Source organism: Hesperophylax consimilis, chromosome 2 (genome assembly GCF_061612785.1).
Source record: "Hesperophylax consimilis isolate HC1 chromosome 2, BYU_Hcon_1.0, whole genome shotgun sequence".
Taxonomy (NCBI): domain Eukaryota; kingdom Metazoa; phylum Arthropoda; class Insecta; order Trichoptera; family Limnephilidae; genus Hesperophylax; species Hesperophylax consimilis.
The window spans coordinates 14,757,362-14,782,813 of NC_142837.1; the positions used below are offsets into that span (position 1 = coordinate 14,757,362).

At 34.0% G+C, this 25,452-nt stretch overlaps 2 protein-coding genes across 2 annotated transcripts in view; both read right to left on the bottom strand.

Moving 5' to 3' along the window:
- Positions 1-25,452, bottom strand: part of LOC149425722 (gonadotropin-releasing hormone receptor-like) — a 627,687-nt gene that overhangs the window by 86,122 nt on the left and 516,113 nt on the right. The window lies entirely within an intron of this gene.
- LOC149425723 (uncharacterized) lies at positions 17,222-19,628 on the bottom strand. The gene is made up of 7 exons (XM_089644610.1): positions 19,500-19,628; positions 19,122-19,359; positions 18,813-18,884; positions 18,584-18,700; positions 18,342-18,416; positions 18,136-18,252; positions 17,222-17,674 (listed from the first exon to the last, which is right to left on the bottom strand). The coding sequence occupies exons 2-7, from the start codon at positions 19,326-19,328 to the stop codon at positions 17,612-17,614; spliced, it is 651 nt and encodes a 216-aa protein (XP_089500736.1). The 5' UTR covers positions 19,329-19,359; positions 19,500-19,628; the 3' UTR covers positions 17,222-17,611.

The following is a 25,452-nucleotide window of genomic DNA, read 5'->3' on the forward strand; positions in this document are numbered from 1 at the left end:
TTGCACCTATACAATATGTTCATAAATGACAAAAAAATATAAAGAATAAACATTATTAAAATGTAATCCGTTATGCTAAAGTTATGCTAAAGAAGCATTCTATAAAAAGAAAATCGAGGAATGTAATAATGATTCCCGGAAATTCTGGCAGATTATAAACAAAATTACAAACGCTAAAGCCTCGCACAATGTTAAAAACATTAAAGAATTAAACATTGACAGGATACCAACATATTTTGTTGAACATCCAGAAAAAATTCTCGACTTTGCAAACAACTATTTTTGCAATATAGGCTCGAACCTAGCGAATAAAATCAAACAATCTTCATTTACTGCCAAAAAAACAGTTTGGAATGAAAATGTCAATCAAGAAAACTCCCTTAACATATTCAAGATAACAAGTGAAGATATAAAAAATACCATAGCCTCCCTAAACACAAATACCTCATCGGAAAATGAACTGATATCAAACAGAGCAATTAAATATCTACTAAATGAGCTAATGTACCCACTGACGTACCTTGTAAATCTTTCAATAAGAAAAGGTATTTTTTCCACACGTCTTAAAATTACTACGATTATTCCAATATACAAAAGTGGTCCCAAAAATGATATATCTAACTATCGACCAATTAGTCTATTACCTACACTATCGAAAATATTGGAAAAAGTAAGAAAAAAACAAATGGTTAAATTTTTGGATGAAAATAAAATATTATCAACGACGCAATACGGTTTTATGGAAAACCTGGGTACTGGTGATGCTATAGCTAAAGTAACAAATACAATCATAAAAAAACTGGATGAAGGTAAAAAATGCTTGGCAGTTTTTAATGACCTTCAAAAAGCTTTTGAAAATGGAATAACACAAACAACTCTAAATCTTATTAAAAGTTACTTAACTGGAAGAGAGCAGTATGTAAAAATTGGTAAAAAAAGTAGCAAAACTCTATCAATCAAGTACGGTGTCCCTCAAGGAAGCGTATTGGGTCCAATACTATTTATCATTTATATTAATGACCTTATGAGTCTTCCCATTGAAAGAGACATAATGAACTTTGCAGATGACACTGTCATTAGATTCAATGAACAAAATTGGGCAAGCAAACATTAAAAAGCGGAGCTAGGTCTGACTGTACTCCAAAACTGGTTAAAAGCAAACTCCCTTACATTAAATGTGAGTAAAACTAAATATCTAACATTTTCTAAAAACAAAAGAGGTCAACCAACGAATGAGCATACACTCAAATTACATGAATGTCTAAACAAATATCCGCAATGTTCTTGCCCTCATATAGTCCAAACTAAAACAATTAAATATCTTGCGATCGTAATTGACGACAAACTTCATTGGGATGCACACATCGAAGGAACCCCAAAAAAACTCAAAAAACTCATCTATATGTATGCGTGCATGAATACTAACTCAATTTTGACTGTCCTAAAACGGGAATTCCTCCTAGTTGGGCAGTCAAAGTATTTTTTATCTACATGTGTCATTGTATCATCACCTGTACTAAATAAATAAAATAAATAAAATAAATAAATTTCTTCAAAAAATTACGAAATATCTTGTCAACTACAGATCTAAAGAGAGTATATTATGCTCTATGCCACTTTCTACTGGAATATGGAATAATAGAATGGGGCTCAGCATCATCAAACCATCTTCAACAATTAAAAAAAACTCAAAATTGGATTATAAAGACCATATTAAAGCTCCCCGTAAGGACACCAACTACTGATATTTTTAATCTGTTTGATGTTCAAAGTTTACAAAAAATCTATGCTAAAAATATTCTAGTTCATCACTTAAAAAATAAACCAGAGGCATACCCCTCTCACGATCATAAAACCAGAGCCAAGCAAACAGACATGCTAAATATTCCCAAATGTAATTCTACCTTTGGACAAAAAAACTCTGAATTTTTAGCAATAAAATTATATAATAAACTCCCTCTCAAAATCAAACAAACGAAAACAAAAAATAACTACATTAAGGACATCAAATCTTGGCTTAAGGAAGTATCGGAAGAAGAACTAGCTAATATATTAAAAACATCATCTTAGTCGCTGTAAGCGTATACTAACATATATAGTCCCCCTCAGCACAGGATCTCCTAGTGAGGAGAATTTCAATGATCTGTTTTAATTTTATATATATTTTTTTTTTCATGTGCAATACAAAAATGTACCTAATTATTTAAAAAAGTAAGTAACTAAAAATAACTTAATATTAGGAATTAAAAAATGTTATAAAGATAATTAAAGACAGTTAGTAGTAATGCAGTTATCGTATGACTATAATAAATAAAAAAAACAATAAAATAAACTAAGATGATAGGATTATTTCACAAAATAAATATTAGATAATCAGTTTAGTAAGTTGCGTTTTATATGTTTTCAAGTTATACTTGAAAATGTCTACATCTCGTAAGGCATTGTGAGTTTTACAGATATGTCCTATGAAAGAGTTTTGCGCATATTTGGCTTTACATTGTCGTGTTCTCAATAAGTCGTTCAATCTATGCATACAACAATAACATTGCTTTCAACTGCTGTCAAAATTTGCTCTTCCAATATTTTTTTTAATGAAATAATATATTGCGATCGTTTTAATAAGTTATAATTTTTAAAAAAATATTACATTATATAATAATGACAACGCGATCAAACTCTAAACCTGCCAGCAATCCGGAACTTCTGCAATTACTGGACAACAAGTTTGAAGACTTCAAAATTCATTTCCTAGAGAAAATCTTTAAAGTATTTAAAAACACTATAGTCGAAGTCATAAAAATGAATTCAAGGAGGAAATTAACGAGCTTAAAAAGAAAGTGTTCCATTTGGAAAAACAAATTGAAAGCAACGACCAATTTAATCGTTCAAATAACGTCATTATGAGTTGGATCCCCGAAACCAAAAACGAAAATGTGTGCGACATTCTCTCCAAAATTAGTGCTACCGCTGGTTGCAATATCACCCGACAAGAAATGGAATTCGCCAGCAGAATTGCTCCCAGAAAAAATCATGATGCAAATAATGGTAAACCAAGGAACATTGTCGTCAAATTCACGCAGGTACCTCAAGGATGAACTTATAGCTGCAATAAGGAAGAGGAAAGGGATGCTCGCTTCTGAATTACAGCTCCCTGGTGCCATTAAAATATACATCAACGACCATCTAACCCCAAAAAACCAACATCTGCTGAAACAATGTCGTGACATAAAAATTTCCGGTAAAATTCGCTATTGTTGGGTAAGAAACTGCAAAATATTTACTCGTATAAGCGATTCAACCCCCATAATCCTAATTGCTGACCAAGAGGATATCAACAGGCTATCAACATTGAAGTCAACACAAGATGCACACTCTACCAGATCAACCGGCCCTTTAGGAAATATTTAATTCTAATATTATTTAATTACTGTACAAAGTCACTAAAAAACACGATTCACACGATCTGTCACTACTCTCATGAATTATTACAACCTGCTAAGTACAAAAAACTATTACACACCATTGCAAGTAATAACGACACAAATGTTATGTTTACAATCAATTAACCTAATCATAAATGAACTTCTTAACCTAATTCTGTCAATATCTGATACCATAGACAAAATCATTTACCACAAACAAACAAAAAATTCTCATGTTCTAAATTGCCCCCTTTCAAAGCACAATTACTTAATAACACATAAATTATTTTCACATCAATTTTACAAAAAGACATATTTAATAATGCTTAATATATACTTTCAAAATGCATTCTAGCAAAACGGCATTAACATTTTATTATCAAAATGTTTGTGGTTTGAAAAGCAAATTAAATGATTTGCAACACAGTTGTAATTATGATTTAATTTGTCTTACAGAAACATGGTTAGACTCCTCAATCTATGACTATGAAATAGTAGATGATCGATATAATATTAGACGAGATAGGGACACATCGAGTTCTTTTAAAAAATCAGGTGGTGGAGTTTTAATAGCCATAAAGAAAGAAATGACATCTATCACAGTCCCAACACACAGCTCAAAATTTACAGAAGATTTATGGATTAAATTTAAATTGCATGAAACATCTAGGCAAACCATTGACTTATGTTTGGCGTATTTGCCTCCAGATAAACCAATCAAAAATCTCACACATTTTTTCGAAAAGTTTCAAACAACATATAATAATTTATCTTCAGAGGATGTAACAATAATAATGGGCGATTTTAATGTACCATCTATTCAATGCCCACTAAATGTCAATGAAATTCACACCAGACCAGTCATTATAAAAGCCAAAAATCAATATCCCTACTAGACTTTCAAAATTTGATTGGACTAAATCATTTTTGTTGTTTGTTTTTGGGGTGTTATGCCGTGTTGCGCTAACTCCTTCTTTAGCCGACGTTTCGGACAGCGTTGCAGTGTCCATCATCAGGGCAGATCCGGTAGATCTTCGGATCTACCGGATCTGCCCTGATGATAACACCCCAAAAACAAACAACAAAAATGCTTTTGGCCGTGAAAATCTAAAAACTTACCTGGACTAAATCAGTTCTCTAATCACGTCTCTAATAATATAGATCGAATTTAAGATTAAGTGTTTTCCAACCATCACCTTGAAATTCAAATTGCTTCACATGTGCTATCTAAAGTTGACTCCTATGATCCTCCCATTGAATTCGATTTTCTAATATCTAAATACAGACTCCTACCCACCAACCCAGATCACATCAAATATAATTTCAAAAAAACGGACTACACTAAATGCAATGAAATGCTTTCACTAATTAACTGGAACGATCTTAATACTCTGAATTTTAATGACTCCCTACTACATTTTTATAACTTATTATGGCTATCAATTGAAAAACACACTCCACGCTTTAGAAACAGCAACAAAAGGTTTCCAATTTGGTTCAGCAGTGCTTTGATCCACCAACTCAGAGAAAAAAAAAGTTTAGAAAGAAGTGGAAAAAATACAAAAATCAATGTGACTATGACAGTTTTTCCATCTTGAGGGCTAGAGCAAAATTATTCATACGTACCTGCTTTAAAGCCTATGTAGATTCAACAGAAAATTCTCTCCCTAACAGTATCAAAAATCTGTCAACCCTCATTAAATCGAACTAATTTTCTCCCAAAAATCATGATCACAATCTCCACGACAAATCAGCAAAAAATGGTAAAGAAACATGCGAACTCTTTTCTACTTACTTCTCTTCTGTATTTAGCTCACCATCTTATTCTAAAAATGACTCTAAACTTTCTTTTCCACTATATAATTATCCACTATCTCATATCAAAATAACCTTAGACGAGGTCAAAGTGAAGTTGAACACTCTCGATATCAATAAGCTTTCCGGTCCAGATGGTATTCCTCCACTATTCATTCGAAATTGTGCAGATCAACTTGCAGCACCTTTACACAAATTATTCAGTTTAAACGAAGGGGTATTTCCAGATCTGTGAAAAGTTGCCCACGTCATTCCGATCCATAAGTCTGGCAGTAAAAACGATGTAAAGAACTACCGTCCTATCAGCCTTTTATCTTGTTTTGGCAAAATATTTGAGTCCATTGTATATAAAGACATATTGTATGATGTAACACACATACTTAGCCCTTTCCAACATGACTTTGTAGCTTAGCTAAACGATCCACAAACACTAATTTAATCGAGTATATAGACTTTCTGTGTAAATCAATGAATAAAAAAACACAAGTAGATGCCGTATACACCGATTTCAGTAAGGCTTTCGACAAAGTTAGTCACCCTATCTTAATGAATAAACTGGATAAAATCGGCATACACAGAAATCTGCTTCGTTGGTTAGAATCATATTTATCAAATAGAAGTCAATTAGTTACTGTTAACGGTTTTAACTCTTCCCCAATATTAGTTACGTCGGGAATTCCACAAGGATCACATCTTGGACCCTTGCTTTTCTTAATCTTCATTAACGACCTTACATGTAAACTCCACTGTATTTTTTCTCTATACGCTGACGACATCAAGATATATAAAGCAATTAAATTTATGGAAGATTATGAACTCTTACAACAAGACCTTTACACATTATCTGCCTGGTGTATTGACAGTGAAATGGAATTGAATATATCTAAGTGCAAAGTTATAAATTTTACCAAGAACACCAACAAAACTCTATACTCATATAGCATATGTGGTCACAATCTGGAAACAGTTGAATCGATCAAAGATTAAGGAATTATATTCGACAACAAACTAACTTTCAACCAACACATAGAATACATTGTAAATAATTCAAATAAAGTACTAGGTTTTATTATAAGATCAACAACACTGTTCAAGAACTCTAATAGCCTAATAATTCTATTCAATTCATTAATCCGTAGTGTTCTTGAGTACGGGTCAACAGTCTGGAATCCACATTACATTACACAGGTATCCAGACTTGAATCTGTCCAAAGAAAATTTACACGCATGTTGTCTTATCGATTAGGTGTGTACCATCTTCTAAATGGGTATGAACAAAGACTTACATATTTCAAACTTGAGAATTTAGTTAAAAGACGAAATATAAATGACCTCTTAATGCTTTAAAAAATTGTGAATAATCGTGTAAATAGTAACTTAGTCAATCAAATCAATTTTTACGCCAGGCCCAAATATACTAGAAATATGAACATATTTTAACCGAAATTTTTTCCAATAACACTGGATATTTTAATCCTATGTCTAGAATGTCTCGATCATACAATGATCTTGCTAAAACACACACTGTCATAGATATTTTTGCAAATAATATATCTTGTTTCAAGAAATATCTCCTCGATTTCTGTACTTAGAAAAAAAAATTTAAAAAAATAAATAAATAAAAAAATTGTTAAGTGGTTTAGAATTTTTTAAATATTTACTCTTTAAATTTTTCTACTTTTATTGTTTTGCATTTTTGCTAATTTGAATGTGCAAGTGTGATTGCTGCAGATACATTAGTTTAGGAATATTCATAATTGTATTTTATTTTGTAATCTATAATTAATGTTTTTTATAAATATCCTGTTTGTGTCTTGAATAAATAAAATAAAATAAAAATAAAAATCTGGTTTTGTGTTCAGGGCAACGAAATGCAATATTTTCTAGCAGATATGATGTGTTTCGATAGCTCTTGAAAACTTATCGTATTTGTCGGGTGCAAATTGAACGATATACGGGAACGGGATAGGTATTTGAGGATGCCACCAGAATTAAGGAAAAGTCCTCCCTTGTACATGTATCTCCTTACAACCTCCGTGGTAGCACCAAACTCACACAGTATTTATCTTGTTCTGTCACTCGATATCGACCACGAAAGAAATGACCATGAAAGGTATGACCCGAGACGCGTATCGGTATGTGGTAGAAATTGTACTAGCGCCGGTCAGACGAAATCCCTTTCTCCCGATGGCAAGGTGGGAACAATAGGATGTAGGTAATATAATAATTATAATTTATTAGCGTTATGCCCGAACATGATGAATCAACAAGACTGTTCATGATTTTGTGTAAGAATAGGGCATCATAAATTTTTCTACGTTTATATAAAGCGATAGGGTCAAACCGATGATCGCTCAAGCGATATAATAGGTATTTAATAAATTTGGATTGGATATTTTCAATAGATCAATGTTTGTTTGATATTGAGGATTCCAAATGACTGAGACAAACTCGAGTTGTGACATAACATATGACATATAAAGCAGAATTAGTGTGTGTGCTATAGTGAAAGGCTTTGTAATGCGTATAATAAATCTCAATCGTTTACAAGCTTTTTCGAAAATATGTTCAATATGGTCCTTAAATAACATTTTAGAATCTAGCTGTACTTTAAGATCTCTGATTGATTCTACTAGTTGTAGGGGTACATGGTTTAATTTGTAAGTAATCGGCTGTTTTTTACGTGTAAATTTAATAACGTTACACTTTTCTGTATTTAGATAAAGTTAATTTATATCGCAATATTGTTTAATTTTGCTTACGTCTTCTTGTAACAGGTTGCAGTCATCTGTAGAGTCAATAAATTAATATTATTTCATGTCGTCTGCGTAAAATAGGAAAAAATAATGACTAATAACACGTTTTATGTCGTTTATATATAATGTAAACAAGATAGGCCCAAAATGGAAACCTTGAGGTACCCCTAATGGAATAGTTATAATTTGTGACATGTAACCTTTTAAGGCAACAGCATGACTTCTATTTTTCGAGATTTTCACGGCTAAAAGCATTTTTGTCACATAAGGGCAGATGTGCCCATCTGCCCTGGTAATGGACGCTGTAACGTTGTTCAAAACGTTTTCTAAAGAAGGAGTTAGCGCAACACGGCATAAAACCCCAAAAAAAAATTAAAAAAGTGTTACAAATGCTTTTTTCCAAATACTTGTGTAATATATTTTAAACCAGTTGTACTCCAAGTACAACTTGTTTAAAATATTTTTTAAAAAGCAGTGTTACAGGAGTCACTAGTTTTTCAGAACAAATTAACAATGATAATTGGGTGTTATTTATCACAACCTGCACGCTTTTATGTATCAATGTTTTTGAGGTGTTTTAATACTAAAGGTGCGGTTATATCAATTGCATTGAAAATAATTGTATTCATGGTATCATCATTAACTATTTCGACATTATTAAAGGAAGTATTCCTAGTAGTTTTATCAGGAATAAAGACAGATTGGAAATAATCATTAAAAAGATTGCAAATTTGCTGACCATCACTTGAGAAAACTTTTTAGTGACACATGTTATTGAATACTTCAGAAGATGATTGTTTTGATTTCACGAAAGTCCAAAAATATTTTACATCATTCATCATTCCTTATATTTGACTCAGAACGCTTTATATAGTTAGTGTTACATTCTATTTCAGTTCTCTTTTGTCGAGTTTTAATCTGACAGGTGTGAATACTTTTTGAACTTTCGGTGAAATATTAGCTTTTCTTGGATGATTTTAATTAGGTTGGGAGTATACCACGGGGGATATTTGGGAGACAAATGTATGGTTCTTGATGGAACATAGAATCAATTGCTTCATAAATAATTTTGTAGAATTTATTACTAGCTTCTTCCATACCCACTGTATTAAAAAAATTTGACCAGTCAAAATGCTCTAAAAGCTCGTTAATCTTGATAAAGTTAGGTGAAAAGTAACAAAACTTGTTGTGGTTGATTTTTTAAGTAAGGTTCATTTTTAAATCTTATTTCAATTTTGAAGGATTTCTGGTGCGAGTCTTCCGTTAAAAGTCGAGAAAAGCAAGGTTGTAACGAGCAGTTTATATGGCTTATAGCTAGATCAAGAACACGTTGATTTACGTTTAAAATTTTATTGTATTGATAAAAGTTAAAAAGAGATTAAAAGTCAATCACAGTAAAGCTAGCTTCGTCAGAAGCAGCTTGTGGAATCATCTGTTTTTCAGAATTTAGATCCCAGGTATGTCTAGAAATATTATAATCACCTATCAGAATAAAGTCATCGTCAGGATAGTTATATCGGAGCTGACTGACGGATTCAAAGTGATATTTAAGGTTTTTAATATGATTTGTGCCATTGGCATGGTAAGAACAGCAAATATTATTTTTTTTACTATGAGTAGTTGAAGTAATAGTTACCCATATATCTTCAGCCTCTAATGTGGACCAGCTAGGTTGATAAGTAACATTAGGTTTTTACTGGATGGCAATAAGAACACCCCCTCCCAAAGTTTGACCTGTGAGATTTTAGTTTCTATCACGTCTAAAAACATTATATCTCTCATCGAATATCTCCCAATCACAAATATTGTCGAGAAGCCAAGTTTCTAAAATACAGATAACATTGAAGTCATTATTTAGAACAGCCCTAAGAAAGTCATCGTTTTTGTACGCAATCCACGTATGTTTTGATAATATACTGTTAAATAAGCCATATTGTAAAACATAAATACGATATGACAAAAATTCCATTTTCATTATAATAATAAAAATAATGGTATGGTAAAGTAGTAATGCGAGTTTGATTTATGAAGACAAAAAGTGTGCGATGTAAATTTAATCTCTTACGAGACGTATGATGTGACATAACTTGATTAAAAGTAATTTGTTTACTGGAAGTTATAAAATCAATGAGTATATTTAAATTGTATATGTTACTTAAAAATACTAAATGCGAAAATAAATGAGAAGAAAAAAGGTTATGATTAAATATTTTAAGTGAAAACATTGGAGTATTTGAAAGGAGTCATGCTATTTTGTTTGTATCTGCCTCAGAGGAAATTCGAATAACAAGATAAGCCTCATTTTTTCTCAAAAATATGTAACGGTTTTTTATCCACAGGTATTTATAATTTTTGACAGTTTTAAGTTCCCTGGATTTCTTCATAAGTAACTTGTTAGAAGTGATCATTGATGAATATACGGCTTGCTACTCCTGGAAGGCCGATATCTGCTGAAATCAAGGTCCGGTGGCGACGAGCAGCTGCTAACAAAGTATCCTTGCAATCTTGACGAAGAAAACGTACGATAATATTTGATGTATATGTAGGTGTGAGTGTCATTTTAGAAGCTGCCATTGGCCATGGTCGCACTCTATGAATGACGTAAATGTCCCCTTTTTGTAGTTTGTACCCAACTTTCTGGGATATATTTACTATAATATCCTAAAGGTTTTCATTTCTTGATATCGGAACTCCGTAAATTTCAACATAAGATAGTCTATCGTATTGTTCTCGTTGATTAATTTTCATATTTATGTCCTTTACAATTTCCTTCAAATGAATAACTTCGCATTCCAGAGAATCAATTTAAGCGGTTTTATTTTTTTATATTAACTCCACACAGGAGACCCTGAAGAAAATAATTTCCTTCAGGGCCTATGTCATCTTTGGGGATGCTGTGTGGAGGGTCTTTTTGTGGAGAGGAAGGAGTTAACATGGGTCTTGAAGAGTCCCATGTTGTAGGAGGGAGGAAACACAGAGGCCGGCAGTTCGTTCCACAGCCGAGCTGTTGAACTTAAGAACGAATCGTAGAAGCGACCCGTTCTCATGTGACAAATGACAACCGTGTACAAATGTTGGGCGCGCGTTTGGCATGTATCCTGACTATGCACCGGTGCCGAAGGGATCAATGACGCTAGTTCCTCAGAGCATCTTCCATTGTAATACCGATAGAACAAGGACAGCATACCTACCTGACGCCTGTGCTCTAAAGATTGCAGTCCGCTTGTTAAGATTGGGGAATCTATCAAACGGACCGCCCGTTTTTGCACAGAGTCAAGGGTTTTTTTCAGGTATTTAGGGGCTCCGGACCAGAGATGGCTACCAAATTCGAGAGTAGGGCGCACTTGCGATTTGTACAGGGTCAGCAGTTGTGTACTATTAAAGTATCTGCGGGCCCTGAACAGTACGCCCAGCTTCTGAGAGGCCAACTTTACTCTGGCTTCAATGGAGCCCCCGTACCTGAGCTGGTCACTTATAACTTATTATTATTTATTATTATTTATTTATTATTATTTATTATTATTATTTATTACTTATTACACAAAGCTAACATTTTGGTGTTCAAAGTTATTTGTGAAGATAAAAATTCCACTGATTTTATAATAAGTTCCAATTGATCTGTAAAGTCCTCGAATCTTGCGTCTAGTTTATAGACAATGTTTTTTCCATCTCCTTAAGTCTGTCATCGAGGGTTTTTGAGAACTGGTTAGGGATATCATTTAAATTTATTGGATTATCGTCAGTACTTTGTTTGTTTGCCCTCGTATTATTTTTATATTTTTTTGTTTAAATTGGAATATAATAATTATCAACGTGATTAGTTTAATTTCTAACACTCAGCCAATAACAGAATGGGTAGATATTTAATAACCAGAGAGAGCTCTCCGCAGTGACGATACTATTTTGATGACCAATGAGAGATCTCTGCGGTGACGACACTATTTTCTCACTTCAATGTTATTATTTAGCACAGAATGTTAGCAAGAATTTTTCGGAGATTTATTTGGTTATTGATGTTTATCAGCGTTTGTAGATCAGATAAATAATATCACTTTGTAGATTGAGAATAACTGCATTGATTTAGTACCGGAGTTTTAGATTCAGAAACTTATATTTTATTGATAATCACAGTTATTACAGAGACTAAAGCTTATCAACTGTTAAACGCTAGTAGGTGTTGTTGTTGATCTAGTATTTCTAATGTTTGTGTTAGTTGATATTTCTTGTAATTGGATTTATGAATGTAACAGAGTATTGTTTTAGAATAGAGTTGTTTAAATGATATAATGTTAAGTTTGTTAAAGTTTTTGTCAGTGCTAGTTCTTACAGAGACTTTTAGTATAATTTTCATTTTAACGTTTTGGTTTATGAGCTATTTTAGTAGTTTTTTTTATATTAACTCCACACAGGAGGCCCTGAAGAAAATAATTTCCCTCAGGGCCTATGTCATCTTTGGGGATGCTGTGTGAAGGGTTTTTTTGTGGAGAGGAAGGAGTGAACATGGGTCTTGAAGAGTCCCATGTTGTAGGAGGGAGGAAACACAGAGGCCGGCAGTTCGTTCCACAACCGAGCTGTTGAACTTAAGAACGAATCGTAGAAGCGACCCGTTCTCTTGTGACAAATGTCGACCGTGTACAAATGTTGGGCGCGCGTTTGGCGTGTATGGCGTGTATCCCGACTACATATATTTTAATTTGCACTGCCTCATCCGATAGTACCGTATTTTAGGAGCGATTAGCAAAAAGCCAGGTATATCTTTATTAAGTGTTTTTTATCGAGGAATGGGTTTGAAGAAATAACTGAGTTTTTAAATAGTCAATAATATGGTCAGTCCATTTAAAATTATGAACAATTTTTACAAATAGATAAGTTACGTGGCCAGCATTTTCCAATGAGGGACAATTATTACAATTCCTAATTAGGAGATGGGAGCAATGAATTTTTATGTTCAGGTTTCCTTCTGAGTTTTATTTATATTTCGAAAGTGAATAATTTGGTTTTATTAGCATTAAGTGAAGCGAAGGGTAGTCAAGCCATTTAAAAAAAAAATTAAATGTGCTTCTGATTTTTTAAATGTTTCTGCCCAATTATTTCATGCCAAAGCTGCTTCACCGTCAGTCACTTAGATGTCAAGGTGCTGAATCTTAGTATAACGGTTTTGACGTATTATTTCACCAAAACAGTTGTCTAAAAATAGCTTTGTATTAATATCAAACATATTGTTGTTTTTCCCAAAGCCCACAATAAAAGGCAGATACGGTAAACAGAGTGCGGATTGTATAAATATCAATAATATTGTTGTTTTCCCCGATGTCCACAGTAAAAGGCAGATAAGGTAAACAGAGTGCGGATTGTATTAATATCAAACATATTTTTGTTTTACCCGATGCCCAAACTAGAAGGCAGATACAGTTAACAGATTGCGGATTGTATTAATATCAATAATACTGTTGTTTTCCCTGATGCCTACAATAGAAGGCAGATACGGTAAACAGAGTGCGGATTGTATTGATATCAATAATATTGTTGTTTTCCCCGATGCCCACAATAAAAGGCAGATACGATAAACAGAGTGCGGATTGTATTAATATCAATAATATTGTTGTTTTTCCTGATGCCCACACTAAAAGGCAGATACAGTTAACAGATTGCGGATTGTATAAATATCAATAATATTGTTGTTTTACCCGATGCCCACAATAAAAGGCAGATACGGTAAACAGAGTGCGGATTGTATTAATATCAATAATATTGTTGTTTTCCCCGAAGCCCACAATAAAAGGCAGATACGGTAAACAGAGTGCGGATTGTATTAATATCAATAATATTGTTGTTTTTCCTGATGCCCACACTAAAAGGCAGATACAGTTAACAGATTGCGGATTGTATAAATATCAATAATATTGTTGTTTTCCCTGATGCCCACAATAAAAAGGCAGATACGGTTAACAGAGTGCGGATTGTATTAATATCAAAAATGTTGATGTTTTCCCCGAAGCCCACTATGTCCATTGGACACCATGGTTGTCCTTTTGGTTCTAGCCCATCGCTTATTGCCATTACATTTGATCGAAATTAAAATTTCATAATGACAATGAAATGGTAAACACGCCGGCAGCTCATTTACTGTGTTCTTCTGGATTGATGTAGCCTCTAAATAATTTCGTAAGAAGAATAATTAAACTATCGAAGGAAGCAAACACTTTGTGGCTTGACATTATTACACAAATGAAAAAATATCTTTGTTTTAAACCACTTTATTACATTTATAGACGTCGACCGGTTTCGGTTGAACTCAACCTTCATCAGGACAGTACAAATATAAACTAAAATATAATACAGAGGAAGAAATTATTATTATTAATAGTTGGTAGAGCATTATATAGAAATTTATTTGTTGCGTTATATAAAGCATTATATACATATATATAAATTTATTTCTATATAATGCTCTACCAACTATTAATAATAATAATTTAACTACCCAATGGCGTAGAATTTTGTTCATAAGTAAATTCTCTTCCCTTTGCACATCTAAACTTCCATCAGAAATTAGGCCGGCGTTCTATACTAATAATAACTTAGCCAAATTTTTAAATAATTGTAAAGATAAAGAAGATACGTTTAGCCACTCTGGGATCTACAAACTTAATTGCAACGATTGCCCGGCAATATATATTGGTAAAACCGCGCGTAATGTAAATATTCGAGTAAAAGAACATGTCAGGTGTTTAAAAAATACCGGTTTTTCAGAATTCGCCGAACACCTAATTAACACTAATCATACATTTAATAGAACGACAGGAGTTCAAATACTACATAAAAATAAAATAGGAATACGTCTCAATAATCTAGAATCATTGGAAATCTCAAAAGCAAGTAAAAATAAAAATAGTTACCCAATTTTAAACAAACAGATAGAACTCACTAAAAGCCCTATTTTAAAGATGTTTCCTTTCTCCCTGGGTAATCCCCACCCCTCCCCGACCCCACTACCTACTCCGCTGCCCTGATGCTCTCTCCCTCACATTTATATACTTTCTTTTGCTTTATTGTTTACTTAATAATCTTCCTCTGTATTATATTTTAGTTTATATTTGTACTGTCTTGATGAAGGTTGAGTTCAACCGAAACCGGTCGACGTCTATAAATGTAATAAAGTGGTTTAAAACAAAGATATTTTTTCATTTGTGTAATAATTAAACTCTTCAGTTGCAAATGACTGATTTCAAGATCTGTAGATAAGCTTAGATTAAATTTTTCACAGCTTTATTTTATGAAGAGGGTTTCGTATAGAAGATATTTGTAAACTTCGCATAAAAGTCTTATACAGAGTTCTTAGTTCGATTGCAAATAACAATACACTTTTCCAGTTTTTTTACACATTGGTTTAACAAAATTTATTCCGATTCCGTCATAAGTCTTTACACTTATTCAGCCTTACTCATAATCGAAACACTACGATAATACGGACAGGTTAAGTGAATTTTTTACTCATAATAGCGCCAACTCGCGCGCATGCGCATTGCCTAATCTGACCGTATTAGCAGACGTCAGAATTTAACCCACCCGAAGAGCAGGATTAGGCAGTATTATGAGCGTATTAAATTCGGAAATGGCTGACTTTGACAATTTTGACGTTTTGACTGGAGCTTTGGCAAATCTTGACCGTATTCATCCACCACGGGCACGGAAAACATACAAAAAGCGGTATGACCCATTTACGGCGCTAACGGAAGGAGATTTTAGGTCCAAATATAGATTCACCAAAGCAAATATGAGACGTTTGATCGATTTGGTACGGCCATATTTGCATGTCAATAACAAACGGGGTGGAAAAATATCTACCGATCTCCAAGTTCTTTGTGCCATACGATACTGGGGCAGAAACGAGGTAAGGATAGTGTTAATAGTTGCATTCCTGTGAAACAAATCAGCAAAATCGATAACTAAACAGTTTTTAAATTATTATAACATTTTTTTCGCAGATACAAGATGATTGTGCAGATTTACATGGATTTAGTCAACAGACAATGTCCCGTATTGCCAAAAGGGTCGCAACTGCATTTGCCCGCCTTGCTCCACAGTACATTAAAATGCCACAATGTATTGAAGAGCAGCAATCAACAGTTGCAAAGTTCCAAGGAATAAAACGTTTTCCTGGAGTAATGGGTGCCATTGACTGCACACACATTAAAATAAGGAAAGTTGGGGGTGATGCCGGCCAATAGTACATCAATAGGAAGGGGATTAAATGTCCAGGTTTGTAAAGTGATAACCTCAATACGTGTCTGAAATATAAACATTAACCAACATTGATTGCATGAATAAATTCATTCCAGGTGGTGTGCAATGCAGATCTAAAAATTATGGATATTGTTGCTCATTGGAGAGGCAGTACTCACGATGCTCGTATTTTCCGGGAAAATTCCATCAAGCAGAGGTTTGAAGAAGGTCACTTCAACGGACGACTGTTGGGAGACGGAGGTTATGCCTGTACACCATATCTGTTCACCCCAGTTAGGAACCCAAGAAACCCCAGAGAAGTGGCGTATAACAGGGCTCAAATATCTACTCGCAACACGGTGGAGAGATGTTTTGGGGTATGGAAACAGAGATTTCGTTGCCTGCTGCGGGGTATGTCAGGATCTCTCGATACCATCAAGACAACTATCGTAGCTCTTGCTGTTCTCCATTGTCTTGCCATCGATATGAATGATCCTCAGTTAGGTAAGAAAACAACTCAAAATAAAAGATGTGTTAAAATGAAACATAATATAATATGTCAGTTTTTAGACATTCCTTACATTAGAGTTTTGTATGTACTAATGCTATGATTTGTAATTTGGAATAGATGATGATGAAGAACATGATGAGGGTGCAGGAACAGAAGCAGGTGGTGGTGGTTTCATGGAAGTAGCCCCAAATGAACAAGTAGCCCCAATCAATCATATTGGAAATGCCACTAGACAGGTGTTCATTGATCAACATTTTTAAATGTATTAGTATGTACTCAATATGATTGTATCTACATATATAATTATATTACACTGAAAAAATGTACATACTCAATAGTATAATGTACCTGCGACACAAATGCATATTACACAATAATGAAGATATAATAATAAGACTAAGGTATGATCAATATTGTTTATTTATTTTTATTTTAGGAAAATCAGTTTAAAACGTGCTTAATTTATAGTCATGTGTAATTCACCTAATTGAGAAACCATTTATAGATTTCCTCATTATGTTTACATGGGCGTTGAGCTGGTCTATTTATATTACAAGGAATTCAATTTGATGTACGTCTGTACATTTTTATTTAGCACAGTGAAGAACATTAATAAATGTAAACGAAAATATGAAATATAGATAAAATAAAATTATTATTTGGCTATCCATCCATCTTTCAGCATCGACATTTTAATTTTGTGTTCCTCCTCCATGAACCTAATCCTGGTCTGCGACTCTTCATCCTGTAGACAATTTTTAAGGTCACTTTCCTTCTTCATCAAGCTAACCTTGGTCTGTGACTCTACTTCCTGTAGACGAATTTTGGCCCTGGATTCGTCTTTCATGAGCTTGAACAAGTACTCCATTTTTTTTTGGTGCTCAAGGCATTATTTTTTTTGTTTCTTCAAAGACGTTCGCCTTCATTTGGGCTAAGTCGTCTTCCTGAAAATAAAAACATTAAATGACAAACTTTTCATAACTGGTTTAACATAATTATTCTATTTCCAACTTTCTATTATAATTTTTCCAATTTCCAATCCAGGTAAGTATGTTTATGTATCTTTGTAAATAATAAACTTAGATAGTGCCTATATATAACAAAGTGTACAGCAGAGGTGATTTCTTACAAAAACGGCGCTTTAGAATTATTATTTTTATTAATCCATATTATGTTAACACTACATACAAAATAACTATATTCAACTTTAGTCACCATGAAACAGGCAGTCACCTAGTACGGTGTTTTAATCTATTCTCTGCAAATCTCTTATTATCGTGCATTTTATACATAAAAAAAATTAATATTCATATATGAGTTATTGTTTTTCTTAGTAAACATTCAGTTTTAGTATGACAATAAAGTCAGTTGAGTAAACAAAAATGTGGTGTGAAGAAATACTTACTTTATGGCGTGGTCGCCTCCGAGGGAGAGGTGGAGGGCAAGCGTGCAGCGGGACATGCTGGATGGTGTGTGCTTGTGGTGATAGTGGCGGTGGTGGTGAATCAGCTTCACTGGAAACCTGTAAAAAACACATATATTATTTGTATCAACATTGAATTCCTAGGAAAATAACAATACTATTTGAGCATCTTGGCAGTAAAAACGTACCTCAGTCCGAAACTTCTTGCTTAAACGTCTTCCGTCTCTCTCCGAAGCAGCAGTTTTGTTACTCGATACTGTTTCCTGTTGATATAAACAAAAGATTATGTCCAACTGAAATTATCATGCATTTTATACATATAAAAAAAATATTCATATATGAGTTATTGTTTTTCTTAGTAAACTTTCAGTTTTGGTACGACAATAAAGTCAGTTGAGCAAACAAAAATGTGGTGTGAAGAAATACTTACTTTATGGCATGGTCGCCTCCGAGGTGGAGGTGGAGGGCAAGCGTGCAGCGGGACATGCTGGATGGTGTATGCTTGTGGTGATAGTGGCGGTGGTGGTGAATCAGCTTCACTTGTTTCCTGTTGATATAAACAAAAGATTATGTCCAACTGAAAAGTTACTGCTTTAAATATTGCAAATAGTTAGCACTCATTGTTGCGCTGATCATTTAAGTAGGTTTAGGTATATTACCTCAAAAGACAACTTCCTATTGGGAACAGAGTGTGGCAGTGTGGAGTGAGGGGTTGATGTAGGAAAATTCATCTGTAATAATAAAACACAATTACCAATATAACTCCCACAATTAAAGCAAGATTTACATGAGTTTAAATATAGACAGAACCATCAATATTTCAATAATATTACTATCAACTTATCTTTTGAAAAAAAAAAATGCTGGTTGGCTGTTAAATATTAATTCATATAAAAAGTGTGTTTTTCCATTTAATATATAATGTCACACCACAAAGTATTTGCTTCCTTCGGTAAAAAGATATTTACCTTTGCTTTAAATGTTGAATCGCTATCATCAACATTTTTGTCCGTTACGAATTCATGTGGTAACAAATCCACCATCGAGAGAATATCCTGCGAAGGACTTGGTGGTTGGGGACCTCCACTTGTTGCCATCACTTCCCTCCTATACCGGCTCAATTGGTTCTTACAAGCAAATTTGAGCATCTTCCAATGAGCTTGTATCTGACCCATATCTCTTTTTTGGTCACTTAGTGTGTTAAATCTGAAAAAATAGTGTGCTATTAATTATGTGGTATGCACACCTTTACATTTGAAATGGATGTCAAAGCTAAGAAGCGACAAACTTAAAGTTTAATCTGTAGAAAAGTTAACAATGCGGATATATTATGGAGGTATACTTACTTTAATAAAACAAGCTTCCCTCTTGGCAATTAGGGTGTTACTGTCCGAGTTTTTATTCTCTACAACCCTCACGTGTTCAGCCACACAGTCCTTCAACAAGGCCTACAAGGAAAACAATCATTATACTTACACTAATTTCAAACAAGTAAACAAAACATTAGAGCCAAGATAAAAGTTAACAAACCTTTTCAACGTCACCCCAATTTTTGTTACGCTTGCACCTTTTTAATTCTTCCTCCAAATTAATGTCAACATTATCCATTTTTAGGTTATTCAAAGATAAACAAACCAACTCTTGGATTACTTTTTTGACACATGAATAAACGTGAAGTTGGCAACACGCCGCGAAATGCCAAATTTTTCAAGTGTTGCTACTGTAAAAAAATCATATTCCATAATCCAGCCGTCGAGCTATATTGGGAAAATTTATGATTATGAGTAAAAAATTTTAATCTGACCAGTATAGGCCCCCACCCCTGTATAGCTAATACGGGGTATTATCTTCGTATTAGGGATTTCATTATGAGTAAGACTGATTATGTTTAACGGTGCAACATGACCTGAGTTTTATTTTTATTTTCAAAACCTGTGTCTTTTTTACTGTCATTACGTGTGCGTGATTTATTTCCGTATAACTTATTTGTTTTCATTTTTTATTTATTCACGCTTTGGAGAATTTTACATTTTTACGAAAGTACATGAAATGTATAGATTGTATAGGGTGTTAAAAGGCATACGTGAATTATTTGAGCAAGCGTGTTCAGAAATTATTAAAAATAAAAATATCGATGAAATTTTGGTTCAGTGATTTGAAAAAAATATATTCACGCACCCTTTTTTTTTTTTCAAATATTGACATGAAAAAAGAAACTTTGGACAGCGTCAATATGGGGCGAGCGGCCGCTGAAGACATATCAATGTTTGTTATTTGTTTGTATTATAAAATAAAATAACGAAAGGGTGTGGGGCATCGGCTAAGTAATCACTACTCCAAATAAGGTCAGAAATCTCTGGTCTGAAGTTTCACGACCATGTCCGTTAACACCTTATAAGTATATAGTGCATTATGTAACTAACTAACAAACCATCACGCCATTTCCCCGCAGGGGTAGACAAAGAGGGCAAACAACTCAGTCAATTCAATCACATTCTTTCATTAAGAAGAAATCTGGATAATCGGCACGGCAAATCACCACATTTGGCCCTAAAAAGGAAGCTGAATAGCCTTTAATTCTTCCTGGAGGAAGAACCACAGTCGGCAGCCTAATCAGGAAGCTGATTGAAAATTGGAAAAGGCGCAGCAGAAAGAACCATAGTTGGTTATAATCCCACCGAGCACCGCGGAAGGGATTATTGTCGCAGAGATTTGGGGCAGCTTGACGGACATTAGCGGAGCATTAAAGGAGCATTACAAACTGGCAAGGAGCTTCAAGGCATTGAGCTCAAGGAATCAGCAGCCGAGAAACCGGGAGAAAAACGGATCCAGGCAGCTTATACCGGGATCCGACACGGAAAGGCGTGGCGGTGGTGACCGGACAAGAAGGAGGATCAAGAATCCGGACGGAACCAGAAGACGGTCGGACGCAGAAGGGCGGCGATCGGCAGGCAGCATCAGCCTCGTGAGTTGAGGGCTGTTTGTTGCTTTTCTGATTATTGGTTTCAACGGTGTGGAAATAGGAAGTGGGTTTACCTAGGTTTTGTCACCTTAGGGACGGGCTGGAGACGTTCGTGCTACAGTTCGAACAGTTGATCCTCGTCAATGATGAGAAGTTTAAATCAGAGGAATAAAAGAGAGCGGTTCTGATATCCCATATACTCGCAGACACGATTAATCTACTGATTGATTTATGTTTTCCAAAAAAAAATACAGATTTATCGGTTGAAAATATATTTTTGAGGTTAGAAAACCACATTGGTGTTTCAAATAATATTTTTGAGGAACGTGTAATTTTTTTTTACTGCGAAACAAAGAGTTGGGAATCCATAAATGATTATATAGCTAGGTTACGTTGTCTAACGAGATTCTGCGAATTCGAAAGCAGACTAGAAGAAAACTTAAATGATATATTTATGACCGGTTTATTAGAAGGTCGTATTAAAGAAAAAAGGTTTTTAGGTGCTGAGAAGCTGACTTTAAAAAGTACATTAGAATGTGCATCGAGAATGAATTCATTTGAAAAAAATATTACGTGTATTAAATCCAAGAATGTCGGGCTTATTTCTAGAGGTAAAAAAAATTTTAATAGCGATGCAGGTAGGAATTATTCTCGTTCACCGGCGCGGGCGAAAGACAAAAATGTTACAATTCCGAGAAGGAAATCAGTCGAACGTATACAACAGTTGAAACGCAGATATTGTAATTTAAATAAGAATAATTCCAGTAATTGTTGATTAAAAAACGTGGCGTGTTTTAATTGCAAAAATAAGGCACATTTTAGAAACAATTCTGCAATACGAGAAGTATTCCTTTCGTTTTGAAAGCGAAAATTGAAACCGAATTTAATACAGGAAGAGGGAATTTTAGTTCCGATCAGTTACAGGAAGTTCGCATCTCCAATTGTTCCCATAGTTAAAAGCGACGGAAGCATTATAATTTGCGGGGATTATAAATGTAGGTTCTTAAATACCTACCTACTTAATTATAAACCATACATACTTTATCTAATTCTTTTTAACATTTGTACTTAAATGCCTACCTTCTTAATTATAAACCGTATATTATACTTTATGTAATACCTCTGAACATTTGCAAGTGGGTACTAATTATAAACCATATATACTTTATGTATTTAATTTTTAAATAAATTATAAATATGTAATGTCAATACACAATTTGTCCAAAGAAACGTTACAATCTCTTTAATTTTTTTTTCAAAATTTCTTTAGGCAGGTAGGTACTATAATATTGAAAAGATGCTGTTCATTGCGTTACTGTACCGCAGTAAAAAGGAGGCTCTTCATTTCCTTCTGCGCAACGTTGTACACGTGCGAACTATGAGCAAACTACAAAAAGAGTAGTATTAGTAAAAAACCGAAACTTCTAGAATGCCCTTCGAATCAAGTAGTGGCGTACCACTACAGAGCTAAGCTCAATGGTTCTTGGTATCCGGTAATTAACGGGTAAAAGACGGATCGAAACGAAGAAAACCACTTAAAAAAAATATATGCTTTAATGTCAGCTCAGAGGGTTGGAGCTGGCAACACGGTATCACATCCTCATACATAAGCTCACATTTCACCACACACATCTGCCCTGATGATGGACACTGCAATGCTGTCCGAAACGTTGGTTAAAGAAGGAGTTAGCGCAACACGGCATAGCACCCCAAAAAGAAATTACAAAAAAGTGTTTTCCTGTCTCCTGTCTGGGTGTTTTCGTACCACAATAGTAGAAACGGATGCGAAAAAAGTATCTGAACTGAACCATTAAAACGACCACCGCGTTGAAACAGAAACGGGACGTGCAAATCATATTTTCAGACAGACGAAATGCAAAACGGTCCAGTCAAAACACGATTTCTACGCTCAGTCAATTAATATTTGTCATTATTATTCAAATTATTTTTCAAACGATTTCTCACAATAATAAGAAAACAATAATTTAAGATCTTTCCATTAATGGATGACCCACAAAAATTGATTTTTGTATAATTAAATATCTTTGAAAAATAATTTTATATTATTAATTGAAATATAAAGACAAGGTATTGTTGGTGACAGAAAATCTACCGGTAAAAGATTAATCGTAATGGTTTATAAATACACTTTCGCAAGTATTGATTTATATGAATTCTACGAATCATTTCACTTGTCCTCGAGGCGATATTAATATTCGTTGCTTTATTCGTAGGTCGCATAGTAACAGAATATGTAGGCAAAATCAAAGTCGGAATGTTGAATTTGTAAGAAATTCCGTTTGTAGGTCATTGGTGGGTTTCGTACCGACGCCAAAATAGGAAAAAAGAAATTTATCAATTATTAACAACAAAATTTTTTGGGAAATAATAATAATAACAATAATAATAATGTTTATTTCAGCTGGACAGAGCGGTGTGTGCAATGCTCTGCCTGCCATAAAAGTTTACATTTAAGTTAATATATAAAAAGAAAATCAATAAAGAAATAAATAAAAATAAAAATAATAAAAAATTAAAACATTGATGAGCACATTAGGACTTTATGGTGGCTTGAGTGAAATTCTCCATCTCTAGTGTAGAGGCGCTCCCTGCCACTGGGCGACGGCCTGGACAAGAGTGTTGTCCGATCTCTGGTAGCGCTGACTTGTCCCGGCTATTCTGTGGCGCATCAAAGCAGCGAACCCATGCACCCTTCCTTCGGTAAACATCTGTGAGGCGCTGCATCGCCAGGGGAGGCCGAATAGGGCTCTGTATGCGTAATCATCGTCGAAAAAGTGCTTCGATGAAAGAACTCACGTTGTAGACTTTTATTATTTTTATTTTATTCCGCTTCATTCTTAATACGCAATATTTCACTTTCAAATAAATGGATTTAGCTTTATTAATTCAAAACATGATTTATTATGTCGGGGGAGACGGAAAAATAAGCACTTTTAGTTTTAATAATAATAATAATAATAATATAATAATAAGAATTTATTCCAGTATGTATGCAGGGGTAGTGCAATGCAATACATTCCATATTTGAAATAATATACATAATAGGTAATAAGAATAATAATAAGGTTGGTATAACATAGGTGATTCCGACAGGCACAAAAAAGCGGAATTTAAGTGAAAAAAGATATAATATAAACACAAAAATGAGCGTGAACAGCCGTTTATGGGGGATATTTGCACATCTCCCGTCTCCAGAGGGCCATCAGAGGGGACTCCATCCAGGCAACCATGGCAGCGATGATTTTGTTACTAGATTGGCGTAGTCTGCGCCATAAGCTTCCCATGTGATGGCGGAGAAGCGCTCTGAATTTCGTTTATTAAATCAGTTACGCGATATGTCAATTAGTATGCGGCGCCGTTATAGTCGCAGCCGACGGTGACTATGTTCATATCAAGAGTTGAATTATATTCATAATATCGTATTAGAATTAAATCACAAACCAGTCTATACAAACCTAGCGTAGCCCACAAACTACTTGAGAACTGGGATACAACTCTAAAAGGGACGCGAGCAGGCGTTATGAAAGGTTTTCCCCAACATTTATAGTAACTTTTAGTAATAATATAACTAAATTCAAGTATTAATTCAAAGTAAACATTCCATATTTACCGTGAAGCGGAATTCGTAACCTTTACCGACTTTTTAAACTATTTTTTTTCTATTTAATTGGAGCCACATTAACTACTAATAATTGAAAAACTCAAAATGAATTTCATTCTTTACAACGTGTGTATTCATTTTGAACACCTAAACATGTAGGTAAGAAATTTGTATCTTCGTAGTTTATATAACCGCAAATAAAGGTAATTGGTCTAAAAATCGCGAAAAAGGGTAATTAAGGAAAGCTGTCACAAATAATATTTTTAAAGTTGATTGTGTTTTGCAATGTTAATAAATAAACGTGCTTCTCCACGTTCTTTTGAAAATGACAGACCTCTGTAAAGAGATGTTTAAACACTCTCATGATTTTTATGTTTAGCGATGCGCAATATTCCACATTTGACATTTTACCTATAGGAAATTTTTTCACTTGAATTTTATCGTTTGCCTCCAATTCCGTTAAAAAAGAGACAACAAGCTAGCCTGATTGGGATGCCAGAGATGTACAATAAGTTGAAAGTCAGATTAAACTCTAAATTGTATTGCGTAGATATAAAATATTTTATATCTACGCAATGCAATGTACCCAACTTGCCTGATTGGGATGCCAGAGATGTACAATAAGTTGAAAGTCAGATTAAACTCTAAATCTAAAGGCCAGTTGGGTACATTGTATTGCGTAGATATAAAATATTTTAACTTGAAATAAAACATT